The sequence below is a fragment of the Macrobrachium rosenbergii genome, chromosome 53 (assembly GCF_040412425.1).
Source record: "Macrobrachium rosenbergii isolate ZJJX-2024 chromosome 53, ASM4041242v1, whole genome shotgun sequence".
Classification (NCBI taxonomy): domain Eukaryota; kingdom Metazoa; phylum Arthropoda; class Malacostraca; order Decapoda; family Palaemonidae; genus Macrobrachium; species Macrobrachium rosenbergii.
In genome coordinates, this window is record NC_089793.1 from 41,574,452 (window position 1) to 41,589,451 (window position 15,000).

Consider the following 15,000-nt stretch of genomic DNA (forward strand, 5'->3'; position numbering starts at 1 on the left):
AATTCTCTCTCTCTCTCTCTCTCTCTCTCTCTCTCTCTCTCTCTCTCTCTCTCTCTCTCTCTCTCTCTCTCTCTCTCTCTCTGCGTAATTCTCCAAACTCCGTCACAAAACTTCTCTCTTCCTTTTATCATTTTTTTTTCTTGTATATTAGTTCCTCAGCTTTTCAGATGCTTCAGGCATCTAGCGTTCAGATAAGCAACAAAACTAAGTAACAAAGACTCTACAGTCGAGCCTACATCAGAAAACTGTAGGCAACCTACATCTAACATGAAGTCCATGTAATTTATGTCAAAAACTGAATTTACTTAACATTTAACGTTCAGTTTACGAGATACATCCTCAAAATGTATTATGACTGGAAAGGCAGCTAAACAAGAAATCATAATAATAAACAAGAAAATTAATTAAGTTTGTTAAGTTTAAAGGTGACTGTATTTCCACCTAGATGCACACTTTCAGGTTGAGCTTTTATAGGAGTTCCCTGTCACTTCTGTATCTTGATTTCCAGACCATGGTTTCTAAAATGCGCTCAGAAACTACTTGGAAGATTCAAGTCCTTTGGTTTTAGTAGAAATCTTAGTGAAGTGTACTGCATATGCTGCTTTAAGGCTGGACTAGCAGAAATAAAAGTATAGCCCAGACAAAATTAACATACATACATACATACATACATACATACATACATACATACATACATACATACATACATACATACATACATATATATATATATATATTGTATGACTTGCTATAATATATTTTTGTATTTTTTATAGCCCCAGTGACTTCTTACTTTCTTGTTTTCTTCAGTCTTAGATACGCTCATCACTGTGAGCTTTGAACCCAAAATGAAGAATACTATCACTCGAGTTGGGACGCGTGTGTTCGAATTCCACTACGGGAGTAAGGTTTTCCTCATTTGTTTTTACATGTGTCTTCAAGGCTCCAAGCGATGATCGTACCCATAGTCAGGTCAATGTGGCTGTTACGTTAAATATGTATGCACACACACATAAATATTTACATATATATACATACGTACATACATATACTATATACAAACATACATATATACAGGGCAAAAAGAGAAGAGAAACGATAGAATGGGACTTTTAAGAATTACTTTGTGTAACTTTAGTGCAACTACTCGCTATTTTTCTTTTGATGTTTTTCGTTGCGCTTCGCCAATATTTCATGATATATTCTTGTTATTCATTTTTTTATCAGAAAAATTTTCCGATACTTATTAGATGTACTTAATTCCTGTCATGATTTTATAGCCTGGCGGCCAGCAAAAAGAATAAATCACAGTACCCTACAGTACTGAGAAGGGATCAAAAAATTCATTTTTTCGGGAATTTTTATATTTATTTTTGAAACCTATTGATCGTCTCATCTGGTTTGGGTGTGGTCGCGGTTGAGTGGAACCGTTTAGAGACGTCATCAGCTCCTCTTCCTCCTCCCCCATATCCTCCTCATTTTCCTCCTGTTTATCTTCCTTTCTTCCTCCTCCACTTTCTCCGTAACTTCTCCGTTTTCCTCCTTTTTTCTCTTCTAACCCTGTTCCTTATTTCTTGTTCTTTTTTGCTGCGTGTCCTCTTCTTCCTTCTGTGTTCCTCCTTTCTGCTTTTTTTTAATCTCTTCTCCTCTCTCAGTTCTTCCTTTCTCCTGCTTTCTCTTCGTCATACTTCTCTTCTCTAGATCTTTCTCTCTTTTTCTGCTTTCGTGTCCTCCTCTTCCACGCTGGAAGAAACATTGTTTTACTAATTGAGAATAATCAGTTCTGGGATTAACTGAGAGATGGTGAACCTGATGTCTCAGTCGTCAACAGGGCGTGTCCTGCAATGTTTATATTTATGGGGCCTTACTTTTATTCCGTTTGCATTAGTCGATTTCACAGCAGTACCGTTTTTAATAGCGGGAGTAGTGGATGTCGTAAAAATACTCCCACTAGTAGTAGGAGTAGTGATAGTAGAGGTTGTCGTAAAAATACTCTCACTAATAGCAGGCGTAGTATTAGTGGACGTCGCAAGAATAACAACTACTATGGCAGATCCTGTAAATAGCCATCATTATGGCCATTAGTATTATCATTATCATCATCATTATGGCCATTAGTATAATCACAATCATCATCAGTTGTACAATAGTAGTAGTAGTAGTAGTAGTAGTAGTAGTAGTAGTAGTAGTAGCATCAGCTATGCTACTAGTAGCGGCCTTTGCTTCGAATGAGGTTAGGAAGAGAGAAAAACGTGATCCTTGGGACACAACTTACATCATGGCTGTTCTTCACCGAATTAACAAAAGCAATCAACCAATTTACCCAATTTCCACAAAAAGTGTTTTAATAGAGACAATTGCCATTTCAGGTCTGTTGTTGCGCTTTGCTTTGCAAGATTCTCTCTCTCTCTCTCTCTCTCTCTCTCTCTCTCTCTCTCCCCGAGAAATTAGTTTTTTTATATTTGCAGTTCATGTGGTTTGTGAAGGCTTTCAGACATAATATTTAAAATTCAGTTATAACGAAGAAAAGGAAAGATCACCTGTTGTGTATATATGCATGTATGTGTGTATACACACACACACACATACACACATATACACACATATATATATATATATATATATATATATATATATATATATATAATTTATATATATGTGTGTGTGTTTGTGTAATAGAGCTGAGAGATTTATATTGTTGATGTTGAATATGTATAGTATGCAAGGTAATTTGTTTGTAGATATTAAAAGTTGATATAATGAGCGTTTATCTTGTGTTTGAGTATGTAAATTAGATAGGGATAGGTTTGGTTTTAAAACTGGTTCAGGCATGGATACGTTATGTCTCATCGGCTGCTTTGAAAATTTTTTATCTGAAGCGTCAGAAAAAACTAGTAGATATATGTGCAAATTTGCGGGATTACAAAATAAGTATCGAATGGCGTGTGAAATGTGATGTTTGTAGATGAGTGTTCGTTTGTCACAGTAAGAAAAGCTGCAAAAGCTGAAAAAATTTTTAAAATTTTGTGAAAGGAGACCGAACTGAAAGTGAATGCTAGTAAGAAGCAGCTTATGAATGAGATTGGAAGTCAGGATGTTGGAGCAATAATTCATGTCAGTAAGGACGGTGGAGGAATCAAAAGTGGTTGGGAGTAAATGGAATGAATGTTGATTGGAAGAGTGCAGAGATGAATCACAGATTAGGCGAAGCAGTGAAAGTATCTCTCTCTCTCTCTCTCTCTCTCTCTCTCTCTCTCTCTCTCTCTCTCTCTCTCTCTCCACAAGGTTTGAAAGAGAGGGGATTGTCTCTGCTAATATACATTCTCTATAGGCCTTCTTTGCAACCTTATGAAGCAGCTGATGTTGTTTAAGATTTCTGAACAGGCTTCCGTCCTTGATTTGGCTATTAAAGGATGAGGGAAGCCGTGACTTATCTCCTTTTTCTTTGGAGCCTCCAATGAGCTGTCTTTTTTTTTTTTTAATAGATGTGGCCGCTGAAAAAAATCAGTAACGGCCATGCTTACTTTATGGCTATGAAGTAAACATGGCCGTTACTAATTTTTTCTCTAGGGCCACATCTGATTTAGGGATGATTCCCTGGTCAGGAAACTTAAACATCAGAAGTTTCATGTGCTGACACTGGTGGGCTCATCAGCAGATCGGTGACTCCCACTAGAGACATTATTTAATTCTCTCCGCTTAGCAAGAACCTACATGCACGCTTCCTGGTTTTAAGGTTCTTCCATTCCAACACTTCCTGCCAGTCCAGACGACACTTTCGACCAACCTCTCGTTTATATTCTCTCCACGTGACCAAACACTCTCTCACACACACTCATACACGTGTGTATATATATATATATATATATATATATATATGTGTGTGTGTATGTGTGTGTGTGTGTGTACACACACACACGTACATACATACACACAAACTGTATGCGTGTGCGTAAATGCGAACACCCCTGCCATTCCTTCCATTCAGTCTTCATAAAATTCCACGCTGACGGGAAATTGTGTTAAACCTGCAAAATCTCATTCAGGCAGAAGCGTATCCGGTTGGAAATCCTTATTTCCCGGCTTCATTTTTCTCTGAATTTTACTTTTGTTATTTATTCCGGGTGCTCGCTTTTTTTGTTTGTTATTCATGACATTTGTAAAGAATGAGCACCAGAAATCGTGCTAATTAAATATTATCTTACTACTATTAGTAGTGGTGGTGATAAAGCAGTCGTATTGTTTGTTGCTTTGTTTTTCATCATTATTCTTCTTATTCTTGTTGCAATCATTGTTAACAGTGTTTTTATGATGCTAACATTCATCATTCCCTAAAAACAGTTGTAAACGTGACTTTTGAACTAAGCCTCAGTCAAGGAAAAGTCTTGTCATTGAAAAAATAAGGGAAAGATCTCGCAGTTCTTCGAGCAGTCTTTACATAAAATGCAGAATTGCGTAATCTGTCCTTTCAAGTTACATAAACGGACATCCGAATGGAAGGAACGGACGGCGAGTCTTTCGGGCGGCGCCGTAGAGAGCGATAAAATTGCCGTCGCCCTGTCTGCCTCATGCCGAAGGGAGTGTCCGCAGTTGGCAGCAGCCAGCAGGGTCACCCCGAAGAACCCTCTGATCGCGCAATTATTTCTTCCGTTCGTGCTTCCAACCCCCATTCCTTTGTTTCCCCCTCTCTTTTCCACTTCATCTTCCAGTTTCTTAGTACTACTATCTTCCCTTTCTCATCTACCTTCCTTTTTGCTTCTCTTTCCATCTCCATTCTCCTTTGGCGTGAGTGACCCTGGTATTTGTGTCGCAAGATGATACTCGTACTTAATCTTAATCAGTTAGTCTGAATTCTCGAGTTGCTCCATTGTTTCCTTTTATTTACCATTCCAGTTCACTGCATATCAGTTTGCCCGTCCTTTTGCTTTTCCACTCCCACTGCCCTCCATATCTTCGTCCTTTCCCTTATTACGTAGAGGGAAATTTGTTCTCCCTTCCGTTTATACTCCCCTTCCATTTCCTTCAACTTTCCGTCCATCCCTGCTCTGTTCTTTTGTTCCACTCCCCTTCTTGCACCAATTTCAGTCTCCTCCTACTCACCTCCACTCCCCTTCCACCACTCTTTCACTCAGTTTCCATTCCCAAATCACTGCCTTTTCATTTTCACAGTTTTCCTTTCCTTTCCTTTCCCGTTTCTCACCTATAAATTCCTCCCCCACTCTTTTTCATGGCAATGTTGTTGGGACTTGAAGGGCTAGTACATACCCCAAATTGTCATCCAGAATATCATTTATAAAGAGGATTTAAAATCACTTACAGAAGAGTTAGGTTAATGACAACCAGAAGATGACGGAAGACACCAATTCCTCTCACTGAGGATGGTAGTGAGATTTTAAACCAACCTTTGTCGGTTGACAATAAGGTACACTCATTTTACGATAGATACGTGGTGGGCGGCAATCTGCAGCTCTTCCAGTGGTTGCTTAGTTCCCAAGGGCGAAGGATTTTGCTGGTTTAGTGCCCTAGTTTTGGGGACTTGAAAAAACGTCTCCTGTTTATGCCGAGATGACAAGGGTATTGTTTCTCTTTCCAGGGTGCTTTGAAAGGAGGGTGGGTTTAAATCCAGTGGTGTATTTAAATTCATGGGAAGACCTACCTCCTTCATGAAGTCTAGATGTTTTTAGTTAAGAATAGGGAACACTTTCATTTTTACCAGTACTTGCGACCCAGTATGATGTATACATTCATGGAAAATCGGAGCTTCACGAAATTTACTGGTTCTTTAATGAGCTATGCGTTGTAATGTCTACCAAAAAGCAGGATTTTATCATTTTAATGTATTAATAGGTTTGCAAGAATGCATGCTTATGAAGTTTTAAAATCAAGTTTGGAATATTTTGTCTGTGCATTTTTTCAATGTCGATGATCTCTCTACTGTTGCGACTTGAGTTTGACATAAAGCAATCAGTCGGTCATTTCATATGTCATACGTAGTCTGTATTTTTCCATTCGAGAAGAGACATAATACTTCATTAGAGACGTACTTCTTCATAGGGGTTAATTAAGGACAAATGCTAGGTAAAATATTCTGATTGCAGTTACAGATTTATATAACTTTTAGGTAACTATCTAAATAAGCCCAACGTAAACCACAGTTTTTTTGGTCATTTGAAACCCGTGATCAATATGTGGACGCTAATTAGTTCAGTCATTTGTAGGGGATATATCATCCATATAAATGTTTGTTTGAATTTAATTCTAGGGTTCTGTTGTTGAGCGAAAAGTAGTGCTTGATTTTCTGATCTTCAGCGAGTTGTGATTTTTATTGAATATTTAGGATGGAGTTCTTTAACTGCCCAAATCTAAGGTCATTTATATTATTATTGTCTGTCATCTCGGAAATTTAATGAATGCCACAGTTCCTCTCTATATACGTGAATCATTTCTATCCATTCAAGCGCGTTGAATAAATCTTTCCAGAACCTCCTCTGATAACACTCAAGCGGAAACTCAGTACATTCAAGAAAGATGTATCGTAGTTTTATAGAACTGTTCTAGGTATTTAAGAAAACCCAGATATCTCTCTGAAACCAGCTGTAAGGTGTGCATCTTGCTTCACCTTAAAAGGAAAACTTCAGTCCGGGAAAATAATCATTTCAAAAAGAAAAAAAAAAAAAAACATAGGGCCGATCGTGAAATGGAGTGGAGGTGAGGGAGGGGTGCTGGTGTCGTACTAAAACTGTAAATGCTGGGGTTATGGAGATGAAGCCCCCATTTCCCCCCCCCCCCGTCTTGATAAGAATGTTTTATTAGGTTAGGATAGGTAACTTATAAAACTTAACATCATTGCTCGGTGACCTCCACAATGTATACTCGTTCTTTTGTCGATTTTCGTTCCCTTCACTTTTGAAATTAAGAAAACTCTGCTCTCTTTTACTGTTTCCCGAGCCATTTGACGTTACAAGTTAAGTGATAGGTATGTCATCACCTAGAGAGGAAAGCCCATCAGCACATTTTTATCTTTTTCCCCTCCCTTCCATTATGGCCTTTTATGTCACATTCATCCTTGGGAAGAATGTTTGGTATTTACTGTATAGGCAGGTGAATCCTTTGTATTCTTATTTACAGACAATGTTTTGCATGCTTCTCACCTGATTAGCAGTTAGCGTTTCCAGATGCCCAGGGAGGCTGCTAATAGCTATTAATCACCCTCTTCAGTTGCCTGTGGGTTCGTTGATCCTTTAAAAGTTCTTGTTTAGCTTATGACAATATTAGTGTACTGATGCTGTCATTATTACTTATAATACCTATAATGTTTGATACATAAAGTTTGACCAAGGCTGTAATTTAATGAGGTAGTCAATATGTCTAGGAATAAGGACACAGTAAGTTCGGAAATGATGTGTAAAATGTGTCATTTGCCTTGACATTACGCTGTCTTTTGGTTGCGTGATGTAGAATCTCTCGATTGAAATGTTAGATATATACGTTTTCCATATCTGCATCATTCATTTCTCTTCTGCAGTATTTCAGTATCGGAATTTTTTTCAGTGTATCTGTCTCCGTGTGGAAATTGTAAATAATATTTGGATGAGACCTTTTCTTTACTGACAGAATGATTAAGAATTGGGCTGTGAATTCTGAGTTCCTTGGAAGAGGTCACTTTCATTTAAGAATACTATTTGTAAAACTGACTTTTACTGTTACTATTTTTATTCATTATTTAACTTAGGGAAGCTGGACCAATTTCTCAAATCTTTTCTACTAATACTGGCGATAGCCTATTTTATTTACTATATGTATGCAGCATTAACTTATCGCAATAGTTAACGTGACGATCGCCAAACGGTGCCTGTATAAGGAAATAATAGCCAGGTTGTTTACAAGGAAGCTAATTTGCAATCTTCAGTACGATCATTTCCGCACTAACAGAGACCTCAATCTGCGACGGTCCCAACCCACTCACTTAACTTTCGTCTCCCTTTCCGTCTTCTTCCCTCCTACCCCCCTGCCCCTGCCCTGTCCATTCCCCTACCTCTCTCTTCTTTCCCCCTCCCATTCGTCTATACCATCTAATTGAACGTCCTAATTTAACTCATCAGCTCCTAGTTAGTTGAAATGACTTGGTATGTCTGTCATTCGCTGCACCTCTTTTGCACACACCTGCATTCCTTGGGTGCTTATCCGCACCTGCTTGCTGACACCTGTGTCTTTGGGAGGGCTTTCATAGATACCATTCCATGCATCCCATAGACGATTAATTTCCCATTCTCATTGAAGCGGGTGTAATATCCTCGTAATTATATATATATATATATATATATATATATATATATATATATATATATATATATATATATGTATATATAGGTGGATAGATAGATATAGTTATAGATAAATAGGAGATATGTAAAGTAATAATTATCCATAAGCAAGGTGACAGTAAAAAATGCCACAAGATTTCGAGATAAACTAAAGGATTTCACTTCTGAAAAGATCATCTTCCCATTTTGAGGAGACAACGTCCCCAAGAAACAGGGTATGACCTCTGTATTTCACAGATAAACTATCAGAGATTTATTGTTGACTATACAGTAAAAATTATCACGGTTAATTATGAATGCATTTGATAATTAGAGTCCATCATTGTCCTATAAATTAGTTTTCTGCATAGTACTTTGATGTACGTGTAATCCATGCCATAAGATATTTTAGATAGGTATAAATATAAATGTTCAGCTGTCTGATTCAATTAAGGTGCTAAAAGTTGTGTGCTGGTACATAGGCCGAGGTGTTTGTTGCCATAAACAATCCTTTTATGACAGTCATTAATAGACAGTTTATTATTGCTATCATATATTATTATCATTACAAGTCAAACGACAGTCCTAATTGTAAAAGAGATTACTTCAAGCACAAGGACCCAGTAGGGAAAGCACCCCAATATAGAAAACGGAGAGGATAAGTTAAAAGTAAACTATAAAAAATTAAAAAGGATAATATTAACAACATACTTTGTTGAGTACGACAAATAATAAATAAACTATGAAGTATAAGACTCATGTTAGCATGTTTAACAAAAATGGAAACCAAGTTTGAGCTTCTGAAATTCTAACTATTCAACTATAGAAAACGCAGCATGTCGCAAACGTTCTCTGTGAAATTGTGCACTCATATCTTTCCCGTGCTTTCTCTTGCACAAACCTCTACTTATTTCCAACCTAACTTCTCGTGGTTCTCATCCATATAGGTTTGGGTTTCCCAACTCCTCTGGTGTCCACAGAAGCCCAGCTAACTCTTATGATATACTGTTTTCCCAGGGATTTTGTGAAGGAGTGTCCAAGCCATCACCGTCTTCCTTTCATCGTTATCTCGTCTATATATGAACTTCCATAATTTCATTTATGGTATCTTATCTAACTAACATGCCATATTTCTCCAAATGTTCTCTGTACAATATTCTCGAACTGACAAGAGCTTGTAGATATGGTTCCATTGCCATACAACGATTTATGTCAGAACAGAATAACAGTTACTGAGGTCCTCGCAGAAGCCAAATTGCGAAATAGGGAACAGATGGTAACTTTCAGCAGATATTTTGAAGTTTAGCCAACAGACGTTCAAAAACTTTTGATAATAGGGGAATTATAGAAACTGGGTGGTAATCGGAGGACTAGAGCTACAAAAATCACTGTCACCAGATGGGGCATTGCCAGTTAGTGCAGGAAAAAAACCTTTCTTGCTAACTTAGGAAAAATAACAGACAACATAGGAAGGAAAAATAACAGACAACATAGGAGCCAAGTGACTATTAGTTTTCACAAAAAAAGGAAAAATTCTGTTCTGACCTACAAATCAATAAGGATTAAGTTCAAATAAAAGATTCTTAATTTCAAGGGATCAACCATAAACTAGTCAGTGTGGCAACTGTAGCTTCGGGAAAATACGTAAGCTCAGCAAACGGTTGCCTTTCCTTTTAGACAGTGAGTAGCTGGGACATTTGGTCGAAGCAGTGAAGGAAGTGCTGAATCAAGACAAAAAAAGTGCAGAACTGAAAGCTCCTGAAGGTTACCAGAAAAGGTCTCTTTTTTGATCAGGTTAGATTTGAGCTACAGCTTTTAATTATGTGTAATTATTCCCTCTCAAATCAGATAAATTTCTTTCTCAGAGTTTATAAGCTTCCTTTTTCTCTAAATAGCATGTTACAATCGTCGTTGAATCATACATTGTCGTAAATATGATAATTAAACAAACGAGAAAGAATTTGGCTATTTGTCATGTTGACAAAACATTCATTTTGAGGAACGATATGTTCCAGTTTCTTGAACAGTTGTGACCAATTCTGAGTTGAAAGATCGTTCAAAATGCACTTCCAGTCTGCATGTGTTTTTATATACATTCTACGAGAATAAGATGCATCAGGGTAAGACTGCTCGATTTTAATCATTAAGAAATCAAAGCATATAGAAATCCCAATTGGAGAACTTATAGCGCCGGGGGAATCGATGAATATTAGATTCAAGAATTACCAGGCATGTAAAGTCACAAGCTCTTGGGTCATGACAATCATTAAGAGAAATAAAATTCAGTCCCTACCTGTGGTATTTTATCTATGGTGATAAGATAAAAGATAATATAATTTAAATGTGGATTACAGGATATCACACAAGTATATATGCTGCTATAAATCTTTATAAGGTCCCGAGAGAACCTTAGTACTATTCCTAATAAATACTGCCATCCCCCTTGCCTTAAAACGGAATTGCATTTAAGAAGTATTGGTTTCCTGAAACACAGAATAACGAGTTTGGATAAGTGTCACATTGTACACATATCTTACCGTCTGCACGGTCAGTAATATTACCGTGTACTCCACAGGTTCAGGATTTTGCTCAACATCTTTCAGCTAGTGTAAGAATAGAAATAGATAAAAAAAAAAATATTGTCCTAGTTAAAAGTACAAGCACAACAGCATTCAAAAAAGAGCGGAAAATTGGTAGAAAATCTGACTGAGTGTACCCTCAAACAAGAAAACTGCAATATAACTTTAGTAGCATTACATGTTGGTTAACTTGCATTGGTGTCTTTTAGGCAAAGGTGTAAGACAGCCAGCCCTCTTCTCCATTTCTTTCCGTACAAACAAAGGTAGCAATAATTGCTTGTAAGACGACCTTGCGGAACTTCTGTTTTGAGCAAATATTGAACAGTTACTGTGAACGCTGACGTTAAGATGCAAAGTGATCCCAGAAAATATGGCTAAAAACTTTTCAAGTTTGCCACATTTTGCATAAATTCATATCATTAAATGACTTTGTAACTTGCATTAGTCCTTGCGCAAAATATCAAGTATTATTTTGCCCTTGACTGACAAATCTTCTTTTTGCTAGAGCCGCGAGATAGTTAAGAAAATTCTGCATAAATATAAGAGAGATTTCAAGCTGATTTCAAGGACCAATTCATCTTTTTTGAAATTCAAGGATCTGCTTTCGTTGAACGAACCTCCTAACCTTGCAATAAATGGAATTCATCAATTGTCATCAACCCACTCTCAAATGCCCTTGCAGTACACTGATTCACTTTAATAGTTTTTTTACCCCAAAAATATTAATTTTGCCATTCAAACAAGCGTAGAAAATTACTTTAACACATGGGAACATCGTATTCTTGTTGAATATTTAATGGAAAACAAGAGCAAATTGTATTTTGTCCTCGGTTTTGGTTAACAATATTTGGTTTAGGTCATTGCAAATAACTTACAGCTCAGTCATCTTCACCTTGGCATAGATAGATGGAATCCGCTGTCCATTCATTTTATCGTAAGTTTTTAGAAAATTATGTATAATTTTTTTCTTATTCCTCTTATTATCTTTGCCAAGTCTTTCGTTTTTGTATTTGGTCATTGTATCTGATGATCTTTTGCATTCAAGTTTATGGCCTTTTTATTTTCTGCATAAGAATGAGTGCACATTATAAATGATAATAAAAAAAATCATTGTTATTATCGTCGGATATATTACACACGCCTAACTGTACAGTGTGCGGGGACAGCAGGGAAGTCTGAAAAATCATTATTCTGAAAGGTTTGCTCAGACAGCGTATTAACATATTCATTAACGAAACTAACAAGTAATGGAGACGAAACAGAAGAAGAAAAACACTGCAATATCGAGTACCAACCCATAGATTTGTCAGTCAAGGGCAAAATAATACTTGATATTTTGCGCAAGGACTAATGCAAGGTACAAAGTCATTAAATGATATGAATTTGTTGCGCAATAAACAATATCTCTTCAAACCATTGAGTGCATTTAGACAGAACGACCTTTGCGTAATGTCGATACGGTCGTTTACAATCGTACCAAACACCAGTTCAGGGCTGATAAATGCTCGTATCCCGATTACAGAAGTTTGTGTGATCTGAAATACTTCCGTAGTCATGCTTTGCTTTTTCTGTTTGTTAGTGGAAATTTTCGGGTGTAAACCACACATTATTTAATGCTCTTCTAAAATCAAGTCTCTCATTTACTTAGAAAGAAAATGAATGATACTACCATAACTGTAAGTGTGTTTTACACTTCATTGGGCTCAATACATTATTATTCAGTTTAACAATGAGGTTATCTCAGCTAGACAGAATTTACATTTGATTGTGCATCTTGTTATTTTCGTGTGGCTGTTTTGGAAATTAAATCGGAACATTGAAAATTTGGCGGGCGTGAGCAGAGCCTTGAACATACGAGTCCATGATCCGAGAGAGAGAGAGAGAGAGAGAGAGAGTCGTTTTTCACTATTGCATTTTGTTTATCACCACTATCACAGTCTTAATTTACGTACTCTGCAACAAAACCTGATTTAAGATCATTTTGATTATATTTGGTAATGTATTGAATGTTCGTAGATTTTTAGAAAGTTTGCGATGTGCCGAACTGTTTGCAAGTTGTTATTATTATTGTCATTGTTACTGTTATTGGAAAATAAATCCTAGCTTAGTACCTTTTAGTGTTGAAAATTACAATTAATATAAAAATTTCTTTATGAGTTTGATTTATTTTTTGTATGAGGGAGGTTGTTTTCTAATGTTTTCTAAGAATTCTGTCAACGAGATTTGAGAATGGCACTCGACCCCTCTATCGACAGCTCCTGGAAATGTTTCCATTGACGATTCACTTTTTTGTTAAACAGTCTCGGATGCTATTAATGTTGCTATTGTTGTTTAATATTGTAATTTTTATTTCCAGGTAAGTGACGCCCTACATGTGTTCATTAGCGCCAGGACTTTCGTGAGTTAATAATACGTGAATACGTGTATGTTTTTAAAGTAGTTGTTTCAATCGTTTATTGTCTCGAGCCATAAAAAATCAGTTCCATTCCACCATTCCAACACAAAAAATGTCTTTAGTTGATACTGCAGCTTTTGCTCTCCATGTTGCAAAAACTCTTGCAGAATTTCATGTAAAATTTTGATATTACAACATTTTGCGACCCGGTCAGCAGTGTTTCCAAAGGATGTTCATTGCATTTCCTAAGTCATTGCAACACTATTGTTGCAATGACATAGCATTTGTAAGTTATAATCAACATTCCCTTGATGTTTTACTTGCATTTGCATTATTGCGCCTTCTTTTTCTTTTTCGTGATCCAATTTGGTTTGGAACGAAACCTAAACACCAGAACTTCCCCTAGTGTTGAACTAAAGGTTTTGCGCAATTAGACCCAAAGAAATTTTTCATATACTCATTCGCGTTTAAGTTAGTTTTGTTTCCACAAGATATCTCCGGAGACATTTTTTGGATTTCAATCAAATTTGTGGAGCGGTTTGAAGAAGCCAGTTACATGTTAAAATGTCAATGCGGTTACAGGACTTATTTTTTTCATTTTGCGAAGATGTTCTGTCATCGAGTTTTTATATAGTGCTTCGGTAAGTTCATTTCAGTAAGAAACAAAAGGAACTCTTCTTTAGCTCTAAGGTCTATTATCTTAAGCACCGGAACTTCGTCTTCAGTTCAAGAGTTCAATAAGAACAACATTTTTATTTTGATCCATCGTGCTATTTATATCTCAAATGTTTCTCTCGCTCTCTGTTGTTCGTTTTACTTTTGTACCCACTCATACTAGTTCCTCTCCATCAACTCTTACTCCTCCCCCCCTTCCCTTACACAACCGAGTTTCCCCTTTCCCCTCGGTATACACACCTGCTTAACATCTGTTAGCACTCACCTGGCCCCTGCACATAAAATATATCTAAACACTCTTTATGCTGACACGCACATACATAATGTGCTGTTTCACCACTTATCTTTATGCTATAAATTTCACACGCACAAACCACACAAATATGCATACATTTCATATATTATATTATATGTAGTTCTACATATGTGTGGCTATAAATTATATATACAAATATATATACAAACTATATATATATATGCATATATATATATATATATATATATTATATATATGTATATAAAATATATATATATATATATATTATATATATATATATATATATATATAATCTGAGTTAACGATAGCATGGATAACTTGCTTTCAGCTCTAGTAAAATGCATTCGATCAGGTCTGACCTTGAATTAGTTTATGAGGTTGAATAAATTGTCACCCATAATCGAAGCAATGCGTGCTTGGGTTCGAATCCCACTATTGATGAAAGCGCTTCTTCATTTAATTTTTAATCAGAGTCAGTGCTTATAGTGGTAATGGTAAACGTAACAAAGAGAGTATGAGGAAGTCGAAAATCAAGTGCGGTTAATGTGGTTTATATATGTGTATGATATACATATTTGATATATATAAACATGTTATATATATGTATATATATTAAATATATATATATATATATATATATACATATATATATACTATATAATTGTACGTATATATATATATATATTATATATAATATATATATATATATATATATATATATATATATATATATATATATATATATATATATATATATATATATATATATAT

At 36.0% G+C, this 15,000-nt stretch overlaps 1 protein-coding gene across 1 annotated transcript in view; it reads right to left on the reverse strand.

The window, feature by feature from the left end:
* Positions 1 to 1,554: 1,554 nt before the first annotated feature.
* Positions 1,555 to 15,000, reverse strand: part of LOC136834114 (uncharacterized) — a 21,673-nt gene continuing 8,227 nt past the window's right edge. Inside the window, exon 3 of the mRNA XM_067096372.1 lies at positions 1,555 to 1,743. Coding sequence (XP_066952473.1) covers positions 1,555 to 1,743 — 189 coding nt within the window. The remainder of the gene's footprint in view (positions 1,744 to 15,000) is intronic.